General features: G+C 36.3%; 1 protein-coding gene across 1 annotated transcript; it reads right to left on the bottom strand.

Annotated features, from left to right (window-relative positions):
- Positions 1–4,204: 4,204 nt before the first annotated feature.
- LOC107759434 (uncharacterized) lies at positions 4,205–15,028 on the bottom strand. The gene is made up of 4 exons (XM_075247635.1): positions 14,662–15,028; positions 14,121–14,546; positions 13,585–14,014; positions 4,205–4,424 (listed from the first exon to the last, which is right to left on the bottom strand). Exons 1-4 carry the CDS (start codon positions 15,026–15,028, stop codon positions 4,205–4,207), a joined length of 1,443 nt encoding a protein of 480 aa, XP_075103736.1.
- Between the last annotated feature and the right edge of the window lie 4,858 nt (positions 15,029–19,886).

Here is a 19,886-nt window from a genome sequence, read left to right on the forward strand (position 1 = left end):
ACAATAACGCTAAAAGAAAATGATCTAGCTCATCATGAAATTGAATCTGTGTTGCTAAAGAAATTTGGAGAAACTCTCACAAGGGGAGCTTTGATGTGGTATTTGCTGTTACCTGAGCATTTCATAGATTCTTTTAAAATGCTCGCGGATTAATTTCATCAAGGCCCATGCCGGGGCTAGAAAACTACAGGCCTGAAAGGCCAATATATTCAGAATTGCGCAAGAAGAGTCTGAGTTATTAAGGGAGTTTGTTACCAGATTCCAGAAGGAAAGAATGTTGCTCGCGACTATCCTGGATGAATGGGCAGCTGAAGCATTCACTAGAGGATTGAATCCGAGAAGTTCGGACGCTTCCCGAAAATTAAAGGAAAGCCTTCTTGTGTTTCAAAAAACGACTTGGGATGATGTCCAAAACTGGTACGAGTCAAAAATAAGGATCAAAGATGATCAAGTTAGTTTTCCATCATCGACCAAAGGATGGGATAATAACAGAGAAAAATCAAAGGATGATTACGACACAGACAGACAAACTTTGAGGGGCTGGTATTTGCCCTCTATTGACAGAATCTCCATTACCTGATGTAGAGTCAATCTCATCAAACACCTTGCTCTCTTCCTCTCCCATGTATCCTGCTACCTCTACTGATCCTAGCACTTCTTCCTCACATGACTTACCTCCTCCTAAGAAGTCTGGGAGAACTAGCAAGCCCCCAATCTGGTTGACTGATTATGTTCATCTACCCTTACCATTACTTCTTCTATTTCCCATCCTATTCAACATTTTGTTTCATATACTCACCTTTCTCCTTCTTTCAAAGCCTTCCTTACTTTTTTTTTCTGTTGATGTTGAACCCACATCTTTTCATCAAGCTAGTAAAGATGATAGATGGGTTGAAGCTATAAAACATGAAATTGAAGCACTGGAGCAAAACAACACTTGGTCTGTAGTTGACTTGCTTGTTGGTAAAACGCCCATTGGATGCAAATGGGTGTATAAAATAAAGTATAATGCATATGGTACTATAGAAAGATTCAAGGCTAGATTGGTTGCTAAAGGCTTTACACAGTAGGAAGGGTTAGACTTCCATGATACTTTCTCTCTAATTGCTAAGTTGACTACTGTGAGGGCTGCCATTGCCACTGCTGATCTCAAGCACTGGCCTATCTTTCAAATGGATGTTCAGAATACTTTTTTGAATGAAGATCTTGAAGAGGAAGTCTACATGACTTTGCCCCAAGGATTTAGTAGCCAGGGGGAGCATAAGGTTTGTAGGCTACTTAAATCCCTATATGGGCTTAAGCAGGCTTCTAGGCAATGGAATGTGAAGTTGTCTCAAGCCTTGTCTTCATCTGGTTTTAAACAAAGTAAGCATGACTATTCTTTGTTTACTAGAAATGTGGATAACAAATTTGTTTTGATTTTGGTCTATGTAGATGATCTACTTGTTACAGGAAATGATCTACAGGAAATTAAAAATGCACAGGAGTCTCTGCATCAACACTTCAAATTGAAAGAACTTGGAGAAGTCAGATATTTCTTAGGCATAGAATTTGCTAGAGCAAAGGAGGACATTCTTATGACTCAAAGAAAATATGCATTAGAGATGATTTCTTATGCAGGTTTGGCAGGTTCTAAGCCTAAAGAAACACCAATGGAGCAGAACTTGAAGCTGACAAGCACTGAGTTTGATACTTGCTTAGACACAAGTAAGGGAGATGAATTACTGGAAGACAGGGGGAGTTATCAAAGGATCATAGGAAAGCTTTTGTATCTAACAATAACAAGGCCAGATATCTCATACGCAGTACAGTCACTAAGCCAGTTTATGCATACACCTAAGAAATCTCACTGTGAAGCAGCACTTCATGTAGTAAGGTACATCAAGAAGCAACCAGGGTTGGGGTTGTTAATGTCAAGTGGCAGCAATGCAGAAATAGAAGCATTCTGTAATTCAGATTGGGCATCATGTCCTATGTCAAGAAAATCTGTTACTAGATACTATGTTAAACTTGGAATTTCAACCATATCCTGAAAAGCTAAGAAGCAGCATACTCTATCTAGAAGCTCAGCTGAAGCTGAGTATAGGAGCATGGCACACATAATAGCTGAACTTGTGTGGTTGAAATGTCTATTAGAAGAGCTGAGTGTAAATCTAAAGTTGCCCATGAAGTTGTTCTGTGATAATAAAGTAGCATTGCAAATTGTTGTAAATCCTATGTATCATGAAAGAACAAAACACATAAAAATAGACTGTCATTTCATCTGAGAGAAGATTCATGGAGGGATGATCAAGACTTCTTACATTCCTAGTGAGGAACAACTAGCTGATGTGTTGGCCAAAGCACTAGGACATCAGCAACATGCAACATTAATCTCCAAGTTGGGAATGAAAAGCATTTTTTCATTCTCAACTTGAGGGAGAGTGTTGAAATTAGAAGTTGTAAATAGTTGTACATTTATGTATTTATATAGTACTCTTCTAGAAGGTGATTAGTTAAGGAAGTTAGTAAATGATTAGTTATGTTAGTTAGTATAATAAGGGGTGTATAGTTTATTTTACAGCTAAGCAAGTAACATAATAAACGGTTTTCTTATTTTTCAATTTCTTTCTCTCTCTAACGTTCTCTCTGTTCTTTCTCTTGCTCGAGCTCACCAATGGCGGAGCCTAGGGCTAGATTTCAATAACAAATAATAGGGAAAAGTAAATTAGCCCAGGAACTGTAAGAAAAGGGAACTTATAATATGGCATAAAAAATTTCTCGATAGTGAGGTTCTATTAGTTTTTACACCTAAGGCATGCTTTTGATATCTTGCATATTATTGGTGGTAAACTGTAATAATTCCAAACAGGGGCGGCCCGAAGAGTTGGGCCTTAAATTTTATTAAAAAATATTTATTTATTTATTTGAAGTCTATTTTTCTAGCATTTTTTAGATACAAAGTTATTAATTTTTTTTTTTATAATCAATAACTCCTAATAAGTCTTTCTTAATTGACAATATGCCTAATCCATTTAGCCTTTCTTGAGACATTATTGATCTTAAGTAAGATTTTATCAATTTTAATTTTGAATTTCTTTCGCTGAAGCGACGGTAACAAGAGTTATTAACATTATTCCATAAAAAATATAGCCATTGAAAAAAGAATCAAATCTTTTTATTTGACCGATTGTATCAATTAAACTATTACTCCCTCCGTTCCAATTTATATGAACTTGTTTGACTGGGCATGAAGTTTAATAAAAAAGGAAGACTTTTGAAATTTGTGGTCCTAAACAAGTCAAAAAGGGGCCCAGGTGCAAAGGTTTCATCATAGTCGATTCCTTCTTGTTGAGAGTAACCTTGAGTCACTAGTCTTGCTTTATTTCGAACGACTTGGCCTGATTCATTTAATTTATTTCTGAACACCCATTTAGTCCCAACAACAGAGGAGTTTTGGGGTTTTGGAACTAATTCCCAGACTTTTGTTCTTAAATTGATCTATTTCTTCTTTCATAGCGTTGATCCAATGAGAATATTTAGAGCTTCATCAATCTTCTTGGGCTCAATTTGAGAAATGAGAGCTATATGAGACGTATTCTTTTGTGATCTCCTGGTAGTTATTCCTTCTTGTGGATCTCCAATAATGAATTTGCGAGGATATCCTGGTTCGTTCCTCCATTCATTTGGAGTATTCCCAGAAGATATGTTAGTCGATTGATTTGGTGGAGATAAGTCATGATCTTCTGAAGGAGCTTCAACTGGTTGATTTTGTTGATTAGCTGACTTAGTTTGATGATCTTTTTCCTACAATAACAGATTTTGGAGCACACGAAATTTCATCATCTTCAGGAACATGTTCATTCCTTGGGTGAGAGTTAGTATCAATAAAAACAACATAAATAGATTCTTCAATGCATAAGGTTCTCTTATTGTAAACTCTGTAAGCTCTACTAGAGGGAGAGTAACCAAAAAATATACCTTCATTACTCTTTAGATAAAACTTGCCCAGATTATCCTTACCATTGTTATGTACAAAGCATTTGCATCCGAAAGGGTGAAAGTAGCCGATGTTTGGTTTCTTACCATTCCATAGTTCATAGGGAGTCTTTTTGAGAATAGGGCAAATGAGACATCTATTAATAATATGACACATTGTACTTATAGCTTCTGCCCAGAAATGGTGAGGTAAAGAGTTCTCCACTATCACCGTTCTTGCCATATCCTACAAGGTTCTGTTCTTTCGCTCTACTACACCATTTTGCTGAGGAGATCTAGGTGAAGAGAAATTATGAGATATTCCTTGATCATTGCAAAAAATTTCAAATGCTCTACTTTCAAACTCTCTTCCATGATCACTTCTGATTGTAGAGATATAATAACCTTTCTCACGTTGAACCTTCTTACAAAAGATTTCAAAATTTCCTAAGGCATCATCTTTATGACTGAGAAATATAACTCATGTAAATCTAGAAAAATCATCTACAATAACAAAAGCATATTTCTTATCTCCAATACTAGCAGTTCGAGTGGGCCAAATAAATTCATATGCAGTAGTTGAAGAGGTTTAGAAGTACAAACAATGTTTTTAATTTTGAAAGAGGATCGAGTTTGCTTTCTTAATTGACATGCATCATAGATATGATCTTTTGAAAAATCTAGTTTTGGAAGACCAATGACAAGGTCATGTTTTGAAAGTTTTTGAATGGTGTGTATGCTTGCATGCCCAAGTTTTCTACGCCAAACCCAGGGATCTTCAATTATAGAATAAAGACAAATTTGATCCCTAAATTTTCTAAGTTTTTGATAGTATAGACATTTCTGTCCCTATTGCCAGAGAGAATGATATTACCTGATTCGTCTTCTATGAACCAGCCATGTTTCTTAAAACGAACCTTATAGTCATTGTCACATAGTTGACTAGTTATTACACCCCGCAATATTACGTCCTGCGGTATTAAGTTACAACAGTGTTTTACCCAGCAGTATTACATTACGAAAATGTTACGCTTTACAGTAATAAGTTACGATAATGTTGCACCCTGTAGTATTGTATGTTGAATTTGTCGTAAGGTAATTGACATCAGTCCAATGAAAATATTATTTGGAGATTATAAGGATTATGTTATTTCACAGGTGATGAGTAAATTCGTGAATATGGAAGGGGAAGCAAGTCAAAGAAAATGAATTTTCGTCGAAGTTTGCCGATTTGGGATAAAATACGGGTCAAGTAATAATACCCGATAAATATAAACTAGTATCATGCGAGGTACCATATGACCACAGTAGTATAATATATAAAGTATATATGTAGTATTTTAAAAATAAATAGAATTTTAAGTAATTTATGGTAATTTTTAAATTATGCGAGTAATTGATTAATTACCGGGTAACATAATATTACCTGGTTAACTAATAAATGGATAAAATTATCAAAATCATACCCCCAAGAAACGTGGCAGCTTCCCCCCCTTAAGGTGACTCACTATACACCTTTACATGTGGCCACCTAAGATCAATTTATGACATTAGTATGAATTTGATTTTCAATTAGAATCAGAAACACTTTCTTTTCAACATTTTCAAAACCATTTGAACCAAAAAGAGTTCAAAACAAAGTCTCTTTCCAAGACTTCAAGAAGCAGAAACGTTTTCTTCCTAACAATTCAATCCAAGAAACATTGGAACAAAAGTTTTATGTTTAAATTCTTTCATCAGTCCAAAAAAAACGTGAAAGCAGAATAAATTTCGTCCCTATTTCGCAAAAGCAGTTTCGTTCAAATAATTTCGGGAATATGTATGTTAAGACTATCCATTCTTTCTTTTGGCATGATGCATATGATACGAGCGAAACGTGCAAATGCACAAATCCTATGAATGATTCTATTCATAGAAGTATTAGAAATATCTATGTTCTTGAATTTCCATGTGTCATAATATTTTATCATTTGTTCATGGATCTCAGAAAAATACGAAAGTTGAAAAGAGGTTACTTTATGATATTACTCAAAGGCAAAGTGGTCTTATGACAATTCCGAAAGAATTTATTAACGTACTTTTAATGCATTGCATTCATGTGCATTGACCCATGACCAGATGGCGTTATATACGCGTATATATGTATGTATATGTATATGGGATATGGGAAAAGGTTACAACTTTATATACACACCACCACCTGATCAGCTAGTATATGATGATGATGTTGCCCACAGTGGCTGAAATATGATTCAAACGGCGTTATATACGCATATATGGGTATGTATTCAAATGGCGTTATATACGCATATATATGTATGTATTCAAACGGCGTTATATACGCGTATATATGTATGTATATATATGTATATGGGATATGGGAAAGGTTATGGCGTTATATACGCACCACCACCTGATCAGCTGGTATACGATGATGATTTTGCCCACAGTGGCCAATATGATATGATGGGATGCCCTCAGAGGCTGATGATGTTATGAAACATGTACCTATGCATGACATGACAGTCATACGCATATGCATGACGCTAAAAGTAATTTATGATTTGCAAAGTTATTCAGACTTACAGGTTGGGTCATGTACTATATATTTCTTCCATGTCTCTTATGTACTTATTTATATGCCTTACATACTCGGTACATTATTTGTACTAATGTCCCTTTTTCCTGGGGACGCTTCGTTTCATGCCCGCCGGTCCCGATAGACAGGTCGAGAGCCCTTCAAGTAGGCTATCAGCTCAGCGGAAGATGTTGGTGCGCTCCATTTGCTTTGGAGTTGCTTGTTTGGTTAGTATGATTTAGACATGTATTGTTTGGTATGGTGAGACTCTGTCTCGACTCTTATGATATTTATGTATTCTTAGAGGCTTGTAGACATATGTCATGTATGTGAAAGATTGTACGGCCTTGTCGTCCTGTATTTTGAGTTGATAAATGATTATGTTGGCATATTAGGCCCGTATGTCACGTGTATATGATGATGTAATAAGAAAGATACGTTACGTTGGTACTCGGTTGAGTAAGGTACCGGGTGCCCATCGCGGCCCATCGGTTTGGGTCGTGACAAAAGTGGTATCAGAGCAGTTCTGTCCTAGGGAGTCTACAAGCCGTGTCTAGTAGAGTCTTGTTTATGGGTGTGTCATGCACCACACTTATAAGCAGGAGGCTACAGGGCGTTTAAGACTATCACTCTTTCTTCTTACTCTAGATCGTGTGGTAGAGTTCACTTATAAGAATTCAAGTTTCGAGCTTCTATTTTTATTTGTAATAAGATGATGCCTACGTTCAGAAAGATGATCGATAAGAGATATAGTTGTGGAAGTGTTGAATTAGAGGAACTCGACTTTGTATCATGCTTATGATAAGTAAATATGAGGTCTTCAGCAGATCATGTGCGTATTAAAAGGTGTAAGACTCTTGATAAGGAGCCTTAAAGCAAGAATGCCTATCCACCTTTATGGTGAAAGACAATGAGAGATTAAAAAGATAAATACAAGTTTCAACAAGCAAAAAAATCAAGATGAAGAAGGGTACGAGGCGTCTAGTTAATGAAGGTTAACAACGTTTATAATTGAGGTAGAGGAATATAAGCTTTTTGAGTTATATTCAACAGTAACAGAGGTATGTATAATGGGCCACACCCATCTCAGTTATACCATATTGGGGGCTAACAAGTGTAGATTAAGAAAAATGATGGGATATCATGATCCAGAGGGGGTTAGAGTGGCCCAAAATAGTGAATGGATTGTTTGCTTTAGTTGACATTTCTGAAGGATATTGCAAATGCGCTAATAGATCTCCTTGTGAGACACCTAGATGGTGCACACTAAAATATTAAAGCTAGATGTGAGCACTGGAAGCCTTAAAGGAATAAATATTACCTTAGTGTGGCTTCAGCCCTAAGCAAAGAAAGAATGTTAGGCAACTACAAGAGTCAAGGGATGGAGCAAGTGGAGCCAAAAGCAAAAGAATGTTTTGTTCGAGTTTTCAGAGTAAAGCAGTGGACATAGATAATTAGCGGGAGATGAGAAGAAAGTTAATAAAGCATTATGAGTAAGATGTGATACACGGATGACAACGGTAGGTCAAAAAAATGATGACAATATTACAGAGTTTACAGTCAAGTGAAGGAAAAGACAAAAAATGATAGGCCTTGAGACAATAAAATAATATAGGCCATAAAGTCATATCCTCATTTCAAGAAATAAGTTTGTGACTCCAACGTGACTACCAGAGGGGAGAGTTAATCTCCAGAGTAGCAGAAATCAGTATGAACTAGTAAACAAACTAAATATAAATTAAGGACTGAATGATTGGAAAGTACTCGGCATCATAGTAATTTCAGATTTTGTTCCGGTGGTAATAGAATGGACCATAGAAGAAGATTCATGATGAATTCTGAGAATGGTCATTCAGGGAGACGTTTCCCTAGAGCAAGCAATGTGAGCAAAGTTAAGCTTAAGAGACTGTATGTGCCAGTTACGCTAAGTGTCACCCTCGCGAGTAAGGGTATTTGTCATCCTTGGTACAGAAGGATTGCCGCAACACGAGTAAGTATCATTGATGTTGAGAAACAACATCAAAGATGAAGAGGTACAACATCTATAGGTATATCCTCGTGGCTTTGGCTTTTAGTACACCCTAAAGGGGGGAATATGGTGTGATGTGGCATTAAGTCAGAGTTAAGTGGTTCTAGTGACTATGGAGTGGTAAAGGAAGAATGCGATAAATGAAAGAGGAATGAGATGACACTTATCCAAATCTTATAGATACGCTACGATTCAAGAATATTGTGCAAGCACGACGTCAAAGAAAGGAAGTGAAAATTCCTGCCCGAGCTGTTATTAATAAATAAAGAGCCAGTGCGAGACATAAGTTAAGACAAAGGAAATAACCCAAGAAAGATTACGAGGAATATTGGTATGAGAATGGGCCAACCAGTAGTTAGTAATTGGTTAGGAAGATTCCAGTTATGGAAAAATAGGAGGTTGCAGACGAGTCATCAGATCGTGTATGATAAACATAGTAGAACCTAACATGGAAAAATTCAGCTTCGAAGAATATCATTATAATACTTGAGATATATTCAAACAAAAGTCGGGATAGTTAAAGCTACTGTATGAGTGTTACGGGGATTAAAAAAAGGTGCCACTAGGAAGGCAGTCAAAATATCAGTTTAGAAGCAACCATACAAGCACAAGGGCATAGAAGTAAGCAACTACAGATGATTATAGGCAAGTAAGGACATCAAAAAGGTTCATAATAACCCCACAACTTTACGAGAGTCAAGGGTTCTCCCTAAGTACTACAACGAAAGACTACCTGAGGAGATAAGAAACAAGGCTTCAACCTAAACAAAACTACCTAAAGAGGAAATTGTCGTGTAACAACAATCTCGCAACAACATTGTAAGCATTCCAAAGGAAAGTGTCACCTACCGTGGATAATGAACGGGAAGTAAGAATTAAAAGTAATATTCGAGATCATACGAGTTGTATGAAAACTTTACAAGTGTGGGCACTAAGGTGAGTTAAGTATGGACGCAACAAGGGGCAGAAGGACCAGGAAAAGTAATAGCTTGCGTTGAGAGAAAGCTAAGATGGAACGAAAGAATTATTTGATCAATGATCCAGAGTTAGTACGTGATGGATACACTCAAGATTTTGGAGCATTATCCAGGCAGCATATTTGTTGACAATCATACAGCCATAGAAGACTCCAGTATAAGTTAAAAAGGAAGAATTGAGCCCAGGGCATAGACAAAGGATTGAATTGTTAGAAGATTGTATCATGGATATTACATAACGCCCATGAAAGGCTAAAGTAATAATTAATACTAGGAGCCGCAGGTCGGAAGATATCTTAAGCCTATATAGAGGCTGATCAGAAAGAAGATGAGACTAAAGAGTTACATCGACTAAGCAAAATAGGAGGGACCAAGGGAATTATAGACTTCAGGATCACTCTTAAGTAGTAGAGGTATAGGAAAGATAGTACAATAGCCATATTTTATAATAGCTCTATGATGAAGCTAACTGAAGAGTACCGGCCTCAAAAGAAGTCAGTAAGAAGCTCCCACCGGATTGTGTATGCACCTGAGGTGTAAGAACTATAATAGAGCTTCAAGTTATGGACGTGAATTATACCTATGTGGAAGAGAGGTCATGAAAGAGATAGAAGATACGACGCGAGATTTTAAGATAAGAAAGGTAAATGTGAACAGCGTACGAGATACTCAAGGCAGAATATGTGAATAGTCCATACTTCGGATAGAAGGCTAGAAGTGTTGGGATTCATTATCTAATAATAATAGCGGCATCATTAGTAGCATACCTTCCAGCCTTTGGTCTAGATATCGAAAAGCTTGACTAAGAAAGTAAAGAAGAGTTAGAGACGATGTGATGTCTCACTTGATGTTCCGGAATAACATAAGGAAATCTATGGTGCAAGCAAGTTGAAGGAAAGTTGCGAATAGTATAAATAGATATGTATAGGTCGCAAGCTAATGTATGGTAGAGCGACAAGGTTTTAGGAAGACAAGAGTAAGGATAAGAAAAGGCGAGAGAGAAGGTGACGAGAATGGATAAGTCCTCGGGATTAAGCCCATGAAAACAAGAAGAGTTGATGGTTTCTCTAAGTTATAGAAAGCTCAGTATAGCCTGAATAAACTCAAAGGAGTCTAAGACTAGTAGCATTTAGAAAAGATGGAATACTGCCCTAATAGTACAATGACAGTGTAATTGTGATGAATAAAGGATGACGTTTAGGCCTTCGAGTGAGTAATGATTTGAAGAGAATTTCATGGATTGTACGAGATTAAAATAACCACATAAGTGAATCACATTGGGATGCTATAAAATACGGTCGTTGAAGTATAGTATCACCCCTAAGTAAATCAGGAAAATCACTTTAAATATTCCTCGATGGAACGTAAAGCCCTAGTGGCAAGGTATGACGTAAGAAGTTTCAAGTTATCAGTGGTATATTGTAGATTAATATTGAGGCGAATCAATAATGGATGGAAAAAAGTCACAAAGTATGAGATGAGATTAAGCCGCCATTCTTAAGACGAACGGTAATGAAGGAGCATTGAAGGATTGAGATTTATACCCAAATGATAGGAAACAAAAGTAACTGAGAGCTTGGTAAGCATACCTCAGTAGAGGTAAATTGAAGTAAAAAAAATGTATGATATAACCCATGTAAATGCAGTAAAGTCATATGAATGGATAATCAGATCTATGAAATATGATATGGCCATACTCGCAAGTTATACAAAGTATCGAGCAAAGGACTTCAGTATACCTATAGAGGCCTAGAGGGGCATCCTATTAAGCCTTGTATATATAAAGTAAGGCCTAAAGATCGACTAAAAGATAAAAGGAAAAAGGAAAGATGAATCGCATAAGTGCACCTACAAGTCAGGGTCATACAGGCTGCATGACAGGAGGTAACAGAAGTTGCAAGATTAGGAAGATTTCGACCACAGGTCATGATATGAGCAAAACAACTAAAGGGGGAAATACCCTAGACTTTGGATTTATTCACAGAGCAAATGCTTGAATGGCAAGAATAGTATTAATGTATTCACAAGAGCTATGAGTTACGAAAATGATAAGAGCATCAGTCAACATTCGAGGACGAATGTTTCAAAGGGGGAATTATGTTATCGTCCCACAGTATTATATCCTGCAGTATTAAGTTACAACAGTGTTCTACCCAGCAGTATTACATTACGAAAATGTTACGCTTTACAGTAATAAGTTACGACGATGTTGCACCCCGTAGTATTGTATGTTGAATTTGTCGTAAGGTAATTGACAACAGTCCAAGAAAAATATTATTTGGAGATTTTAAGGATTATGTTATTTCACAAGTGATGAGTAAATTCGTGAAGATGGAAGGGGAAGCAAGTCAAAGAAAATGAATTTTCGTCAAAGTTTACCGATTTGGGATAAAATACGGGTCAAGTAATAATACCCAATAAATATAAACTAGTACCATGCGAGGTACCATATGACCATGGTAGTATAATATATAAAGTATATATGTAGTATTTTGAAAATAAATAGAATTTAAGTAATTTGTGGTAATTTTTAAATTATGCGAGTAATTGATTAATTACCGGGTAACATAATATTACCCGGTTAACTAATAAGTGGATAAAATTATCAAAATCATACCCCCAAGAAACGTGGCAGCTTCCCCCTCCCCTAAGGTGACTCACTATACACCTTTCATCGGTCCAAAAAAAACGTGAAAGCAAAATAAATTTCATCCCTATTTTGCAAAAGCAGATTCGTTCAAATAATTCTGGGAATAGGTATGTTAAGACTATCCCTTCTTTCTTTTGGCATTATCCATACGATACGAGCGAAACGTGCAAATGCATAAATCCTATGAATGATTCTATTCATAGAAGTATTAGAAATATCTATGTTCTTGAATTTCCATGTGTCATAATATTTTATCATCTGTTCATGGGTCTCAGAAAAATACGAAAGTTGAAAAGAGGTTACTTTATGATATTACTCAAAGGCAAAGTGGTCTTATGACAATTCCGAAAGATTTTATTAACGTACTTTTCATGCATTGCATTCATGTGCATTGACCCATGACCAGATGACGTTATATACGCGTATATATGTAAATATATGTATATGGGATATGGGAAAAGGTTACGGCGTTATATACGCACCACCACCTGATCAACTGGTATATGATGATAATGTTGCCCACAGTGGCTAAAATATAATTCAAACGACGCTATATATGCATATATATGTATGTGTTCAAACGACATTATATATGCATATATATGTATGTATTCAAACGGCGTTATATACGCGTATATATGTATGTATATATATGTATATGGGATATGGGAAAGGTTATGGCGTTATATACGCACCACCACCTGATCAGCTGGTATACGATGATGATTTTGCCCACAGTGGCCGATATGATATGATGGGATGCCCTCAGAGGCTGATGATGTTATGAAACATGTACCTATGCACGACATGACAGTCATACGCATATGCATGACGCTAAAAGTAATTTATGATTTGCAAAGTTATTCAGACTTACAGGTTGGGTCATGTACTCTATATTTCTTCCATGTCTCTTATGTACTTATTTATATGCCTTACATACTCGGTACATTATTCGTACTAACATCTCTTTTGCCTGGGGACGCTGCATTTTATGCCCGCAGGTCCAGATAGAAAGGTCGAGAGCCCTCCAAGTAGGCTATCAGCTCAGCGGAAGATGTTGGTGCGCTCCATTTGCTTCGGAGTTGCTTGTTTGATTAGTATGATTTATACATGTATTGTTTGGTATGGCGAGACTCTGTCTTGACTCTTATGATATTTATGTATTCTTAGAGGCTTGTAGACATATGTCATGTATGTGAAAGATTGTACGGCCTTGTCGGCCTATATTTTGAGTTGATAAATGATTATGTTGGCCTATTAGGCCCGTATGTCACGTGTTTATGATGATGTAATAAGAATGATACGTTACGTTGGTAATCGGTTGAGTAAGGTACCGGGTACCCATCGTGGCCTATCGGTTTGGGTCTTGACACTAGTGCTGAGAAGATTGTACCCGAGTTCATCCACTAAGTAAACTTCATCCACATCACATGTAGAGCTTAAAGGAACCTTTCCAGTACTAATAACATTTCCTTTGGATTTGTCACCAAATGTAATTGTTTCTCCATCTAGCTTGGTGATTGATTTGAATAATTGTTTGTCACCCTTCATATGTCTGGAACACGCGCTGTCGAGATACCATTTTCCTTTTCGATTCTTCTTGTGGTGTTCTTGCAAGACATGATTACTTATTTTTAGGTACCCAAGCCTGCTTGGGTCCTGACTGGTTAGATTTTTTAGTTTGATTTGAAGATTTTGGTCTCCAAATCCACCTCCTGTTGTTTTTGAACCTGCAATGATTTGAGGCGTGACCTCTTTTGCCACAGTAGGTGCAAGGTGAGTTGTTGACATTTCTAGAATTATTCTCAGCTCTAATTCTGTTCCTGCAATTATTAGTGTTATGCCCATTTTTATCATAGAAGGTGCACGCTATTTTATTTTTAATAGGAACATTTTGAACTGAACTATAACTAGAAGATTTTTGTAGACCATTCAATTGAAGCCTGAGTTCGTTTACTTCTTTTTGATGTATATCACTTTCAACTTCGCATATTTCTAGTTTCAGGGCGCAGTCCTTCTTTTCTCTTTCTCTTTCTCTTTTGATTTTGACTTTTCTGAGTTCATTTACTACTCTTTCAATGTCTGCAAGAGCAATATCAACAAATTCTTGAAGTTTATAACAAGATGGACATAAATGAGTATGTACTTCACTAGTTCCTTCATCCAACGGTGAATAGGGTCTTCTTGAATCATCTTCTTCTTCATTGTTGTATGTCATTAGTGCAAGTTTATCTGGTTCTTCATTGTCGCTAAGATCCATAAAACACATATTGGCAATTTCTTCATGATCAAATTCCTCTTCGTTGCTCCATGCTCCAAAAAGTTTTCTTCTTTTGTACTTTCCTACTATGCTTCCTTTTTAATTCCGGACAGTCATCTTGGACGTGTCCGAGCTTTCCACATACGTAACATCTTCCACCATTTTTATCTATTTCATTGCTCTCCCTTCCTTTTCTAAATTTAAACTTACCTCTACTATAGTTTTTGTTTCTTCTCATTAAGTTGGTCATAACTTGCGAGAGCATTGCAATGTTTTCATCTTGTTCTCCTCCTTCTACTTCATCTTCATTTTTAGGTTCAGCCATAGTTGCATTGAAAGAAACGGTTTTCTTTTTCTCTTGAATTTGTCTATAGAGATGAGTTTTCTCAAAAGCAATCAAGTCGCCTCTGAGTTCATCATAGGAGATTTTGTCCAGGTCTTGACATTCTAGAGCGATAACCTTTGGTTGCCAAATTGTAGATAGACTTCCGAGGATCTTTCTAACCTGTTTGCCACTTTTAATAGGCCTTCCAAAAGATTTGAGGACTCCAAGGACTTTGTTGAATCTAGAAAACATTCTTCAACAGATTCTCCATCCTTCTTTTGGAATAATTCATATTCCCTAACCAGGAGATTTATTCTAGTCTCTTCTACTTTGTTGGTTCCTTCATAAGTGACTTCCAGTTTATCCCATATTTCTTTTGCAGTCTCACAACTGGATATTTTTTCTTATTCTTCTCCACTTATAGTGTTTTACAATAGATTTTTTGCTTTTACATTCACAGTGATGATAGCAGCTTGTTCATCAGTGTAATCGTCCAAATCCAGAGGATCAGTTGATGTGATGATTTCACCATTTGCATTTTTTGTTGGAGGAATTGGAAGATTTTCCTTTTTTATCATACGCCATACTTTGTTGTCATATGACTTGGTGTATTATTTCATGCAAACTTTCCAATGTGAAAAATGTTGACCATTGAAGTAAGGAGGTCGAACCTGAGAGGTTCCTTCTTGAAAGAGAGCACCAACAACAGTATCGGATCCCATTGATCTTTTTCTCACTAGCGGTAAAGCACATATTGTGAGCCTTGCTATTATACCAATTGAAAGTACAAGGGGGGTGAATTGTTTCCTAATTAAAATTTAGTCGACTAATATGAGTATTAGTTGACTAACCACGAGACAGAAAGAGTAAAAGCAGTAAAGAGCAATAGTAAGACACAAAAAATTGATACTAGTTCGGTACCGTTGTGGCACTTACATCTAGTTCCCTTGGGTCACAAGGGTTCCCTTAAGATCTTTGAATAAATTTACATGATTGATGGTATTTTTGTGTTTACCACCAATATATAGAATCAGCAGTTGAGTTCTAATCATGTGACATAACTTTCTTTTGTACTCTAGATCTCTCTATCTTTTTAGACACTGATAACTCAGAATTACAGTGTTTGAACTAAGAAGTAGACAGATTTGGAATACTCTTTTTGTAGTTGCGTAGTCTTCTTCTTGAGAGAGCATCCTTTTTATACCGAAGAAAAGAGCCGTTAAATCCTTTTGAAATGGGAGGCATAAGATCTTTAATTAAGGGATTTGACCCAAGAGATGCATCTTTGAATCTTGCTCTTTGACTGGCCCAGATTCGAATGTGACCTTCCTTGTCACGGCTGAATTCAAGGAGTGATTAATGGAGAGTGTATTCTTTGAAACTGCAATGATCAAGATTGGTAATCTGAGTTCCCTTGATTTAGCCAATCTTCTTCTTGATTGCCCATTAATATTTGTAACTGAATCTTCACTCAATCCTTGATTAGGGACGAGTCAATCTGCCTCTTAATGATCATTAATGTAGTATCTAATTCTTCCTTCTTCCTTTATTTTGAACCCAGTAGCAATCTTGCTAATCATCTTCATTCTTTCCTTTTTGTTTTCCCTGAAAATATAACATAAGATAATATTGTCATCATTGAAACTTAAACTTAAAACCTATCAATCTTCCCCTTTTTGATTATGACAATCAAGACGGCGTAAACAAGTTTAAAGAAACTTAAGATACTTCCCTTTAGGAGTTGCTCCCCCTAAGCTAGTGCTTCCCTTGGATGAATTGTTTTATGTTTGGAAAGATGTGCTCATGTCTCCCCCTGAGTGTTTACTCATATTTTTCCTCCCCCTTTGACATCAATCAAAAAGGAATGAGTACCATAACATATAGAAACACAGAGCAATATAATAAACATAGTAAAGGGGTTAGAGTTGTATAGCCTTTAGTAGAGGGTGCTAAATCAACCTTCATAACTTCCAGAATATGAGAGATAAGAATGCCATAAGGCAGACAAGCAGCAGAAGAGGAAATATCCCTGATACTCTCAAGCATGTATTGACGAATCCACACAAACCAATTAAGACGCTTGTTGTTCACCAGACAACAGAGGACAAAGACATTTCAAGTAGACAATGAACTTAGGGACCCAGAACTAGGAAGTAAAGTAGTAGCAATCATGTGGGCCAAAACCCGGTGTTCAAATTTTAGATTTTTGGGGCCAATGTCAGGGGGATTATTAGACAAGAAGGTTTTTGCTTCTTCAAGAGACACGTAAAAGTCTTTGGGCCAAGATTTTTGGACAAACACATCATACCCACTAAAATTTGGAAGAAAAGATCTTTTCAAATTGGTAGGAGTCCAACACAATTCTAGTACGTAAGACCATAGACTCTAAGTCATCCTTATCATTCACAAACAGATTTGCATAAAACATTCTCACATGTTCTTCATACACAGAATTTCCAAGAGTGTCAAACATAGGGGAAAGGTGTTGGAAATCAAAAATTTCAGTAACATCACAATGAAGACTTTGCATAAGAGAGAGTCCTACACATCGTCCATAAGCCATGGATTTTGACTTATAGGACTCAAATCTTGCCTTTTCACTAGGGCCATAGAAGATCAACTTGTCTTCTGGACCAAAATCCAAGCGTTCTACCTTGCCCTTTTTGCATGTAGCCTTCTGGCTAATGGGTTGATTTACAGATGAGGCACTGCTATCATTATCAGTCTTGAGAAGGTCTGAATCAGTAGATGATTCTGCATCCACCGTTCCTTCTGTATTGAGAGATTTTTGAAACCTACGGCTTAGCCTGGTTATAGAGGAAGGATTTCTTTTGGCCATGGAGAAATCGGAAGGGTGTTTGGTAGGGAATGAGAAAGGTGTTTTGGAAGATGGAGATTTTTTATCAAGGATTTGAGAAAAGTGAAGAGGCTTCTTGGTTATCGGAAGGGTCAAATACAGACGGAAGTGATGATTCTGAATGACTGCAAGTAATAATGATACTTTCACAGAAAAATTGAATAGTACACGAATAATTAAGGAAATAAAATATACTAAAAACATATAGAATAATTTAACTAATTAAATAAGCAACTGGTTTACAAATTTGGCAGAATGCCAATCTTTTTACGAAGGATACAGAGTCTTTCTTCTAAAAGAGGTTCAGTAAAAATATCTGCAAGTTGAGAATCAGTGCTAATGAATTCTAATGCAATATCATCTCTTTGCAATATGATCACGAATAAAATAATGTTTAATTTCTATATAATTCACTCTAGAATGATGCATAAATTTTTTTGATAGACAGATAGCACTGGTGTTGTCACAAAAATAGGAGTAGCAGTAAGACATAAATCATAATCAAGGAGTTGATGCATGATCCATAAAACTTCTGTACAGCAACTTCCAACAGCTAGGTATTCTGCTTTAGTTGTTGAAAGAGCAACACAATTTTATTTCTTGTTGTGCCAAGATACTAAGGCATTTTCCAGTAATTGACATGTCCCACTGGTACTTTTCCTAACAGTTTTGTCTCCTGCAAAATCTGCATCTGAAAAGCCTCTTAAAGAAAAATTGTTAGAATGATCATACCATAGGCCGAATTCAGAAGTACCAATTAAATATCTAATAATGCGTTTAACATCAGTCAAATGTGATTCCTTATGAGCTGACTGAAATCTAGCACATTTACATACACTAAACATAATATCTGGTCGACTAGCAGTTAAATAAAGTAGAGATCCAATCATTCCTCTATACATGGTTTCATCAACCATTTTTTCCATTGATGTCATCATCTAGCACAGTAGTTGGACTCATAGGAGTACCAATAGCCTTAGCATTTTCCATTCCAAAGTTTTTGATAAGCTCCTTGGTGTATTTAGATTGGCTGATAAAGATTCCTTTAGGAGATTGCTTGATTTGAAGTCCAAGGAAGAAGGTTAGTTCTCCCATCATGCTCATCTCAAATTCACCTTTCATGGAACGAGCAAATTCTTCACAAAGAGTAGTGTTAGGGCTTCCAAAACTAATATTATCAACGTAAATTTGAGTAATGAGATTACCAGAATTTGATTGCTTAATAAAAAGAGTTGTATCTATGTTACCTCGTTTGAAACCTTGATTCATAAGATAAGAACTTGGAGCTTGTTTGAGACTGTACAAGGCTTTAGTAAGCTTGTATACATGGTTTGGAAGAGTGGAATTTGCAAATCCAGGAGGTTGATTTACGTGTACTTCCTCATATATAAAACCATTTAGGAACGCACTTTTGACATCCATCTGATACAGTTTGAATCCTTTGTGGGCGGTAAAAGCAAGTAGAATTCTGATGGATTCAAGTCTTGCCATAGGTTCAAAGGTTTCATCATAGTCGATTCCTTCTTGATGAGAGTAATCTTGAGCCACTAGTCTTGCTTATTTCGAACGACTTGGCTTGATTCATTCAATTTTTTTCTGAACACCCATTAGTCCCAACAACAGAGGAGTTTTGGGTTTTTGAAACTAATTCCAAGACTTTTTTTTCTCAAACTGATCTAGTTCTTCTTTTATAGCGTCGATCCAATGAGAATCGTTTAGAGCTTCATCAATCTTCTTGGGCTCAATTTGAGAAATGAGAGCTACATGAGACTTGTTCTTTTGTGATCTTCTAATAGTTATTCCTTCCTGTAGATCTCCAATAATAAATTTGTGAGGATATCCTGGTTTGTTCCTCTATTCATTTGGAGTATTCCTATAAGATATGTTAGTCGACTGATTGGTTGAGATAAGTCATGATATTCTGAAGGAGCTTCAATTGGTTGATTCTGTTGATTAGCTAACTCAGTTTGATGATCTTTTCCTATAATAACAGATTTTGGAGCACACGAAATTTCCTCATCTTCAGTAACATGTTCATTCCTTGAGCGAGGGTTAGTATCAATAAAAACAACATGAATAGATTCTTCAATGCATAAGGTTTTCTTATTGTAAACTCTACTAGAGGGAGAATAACCAAGAAATATACTTTCATCACTTTTTGGATTAATATGTGGCATATGGGGTCTGAACGGTTGTTGATACCCAATATTTTCCTGTATATTTTTATATGCAAAATACTTTCAAAATAGCATA

The sequence above is a fragment of the Nicotiana tabacum genome, chromosome 3 (genome assembly GCF_000715075.1).
Source record: "Nicotiana tabacum cultivar K326 chromosome 3, ASM71507v2, whole genome shotgun sequence".
In the NCBI taxonomy this organism is placed as follows: Eukaryota; Viridiplantae; Streptophyta; class Magnoliopsida; order Solanales; family Solanaceae; genus Nicotiana; species Nicotiana tabacum.

Excerpts from the sequence above, each read along its gene's own strand:
- LOC107759434 (XM_075247635.1), bottom strand. The coding sequence starts at position 15,028 with ATGTTTTCTAGATTCAACAAAGTCCTTGGAGTCCTCAAATCTTTTGGA. Across the intron at positions 14,547-14,661 it reads AAACAAAAACTATAGTAGAG|GAAGCATAGTAGGAAAGTAC; the intron begins GTAAGTTTAAAT and ends GGAATTAAAAAG. Across the intron at positions 4,425-13,584 it reads TACTTAGTGGATGAACTCGG|TCATAAAGATGATGCCTTAG; the intron begins GTACAATCTTCT and ends TATATTTCTCAG.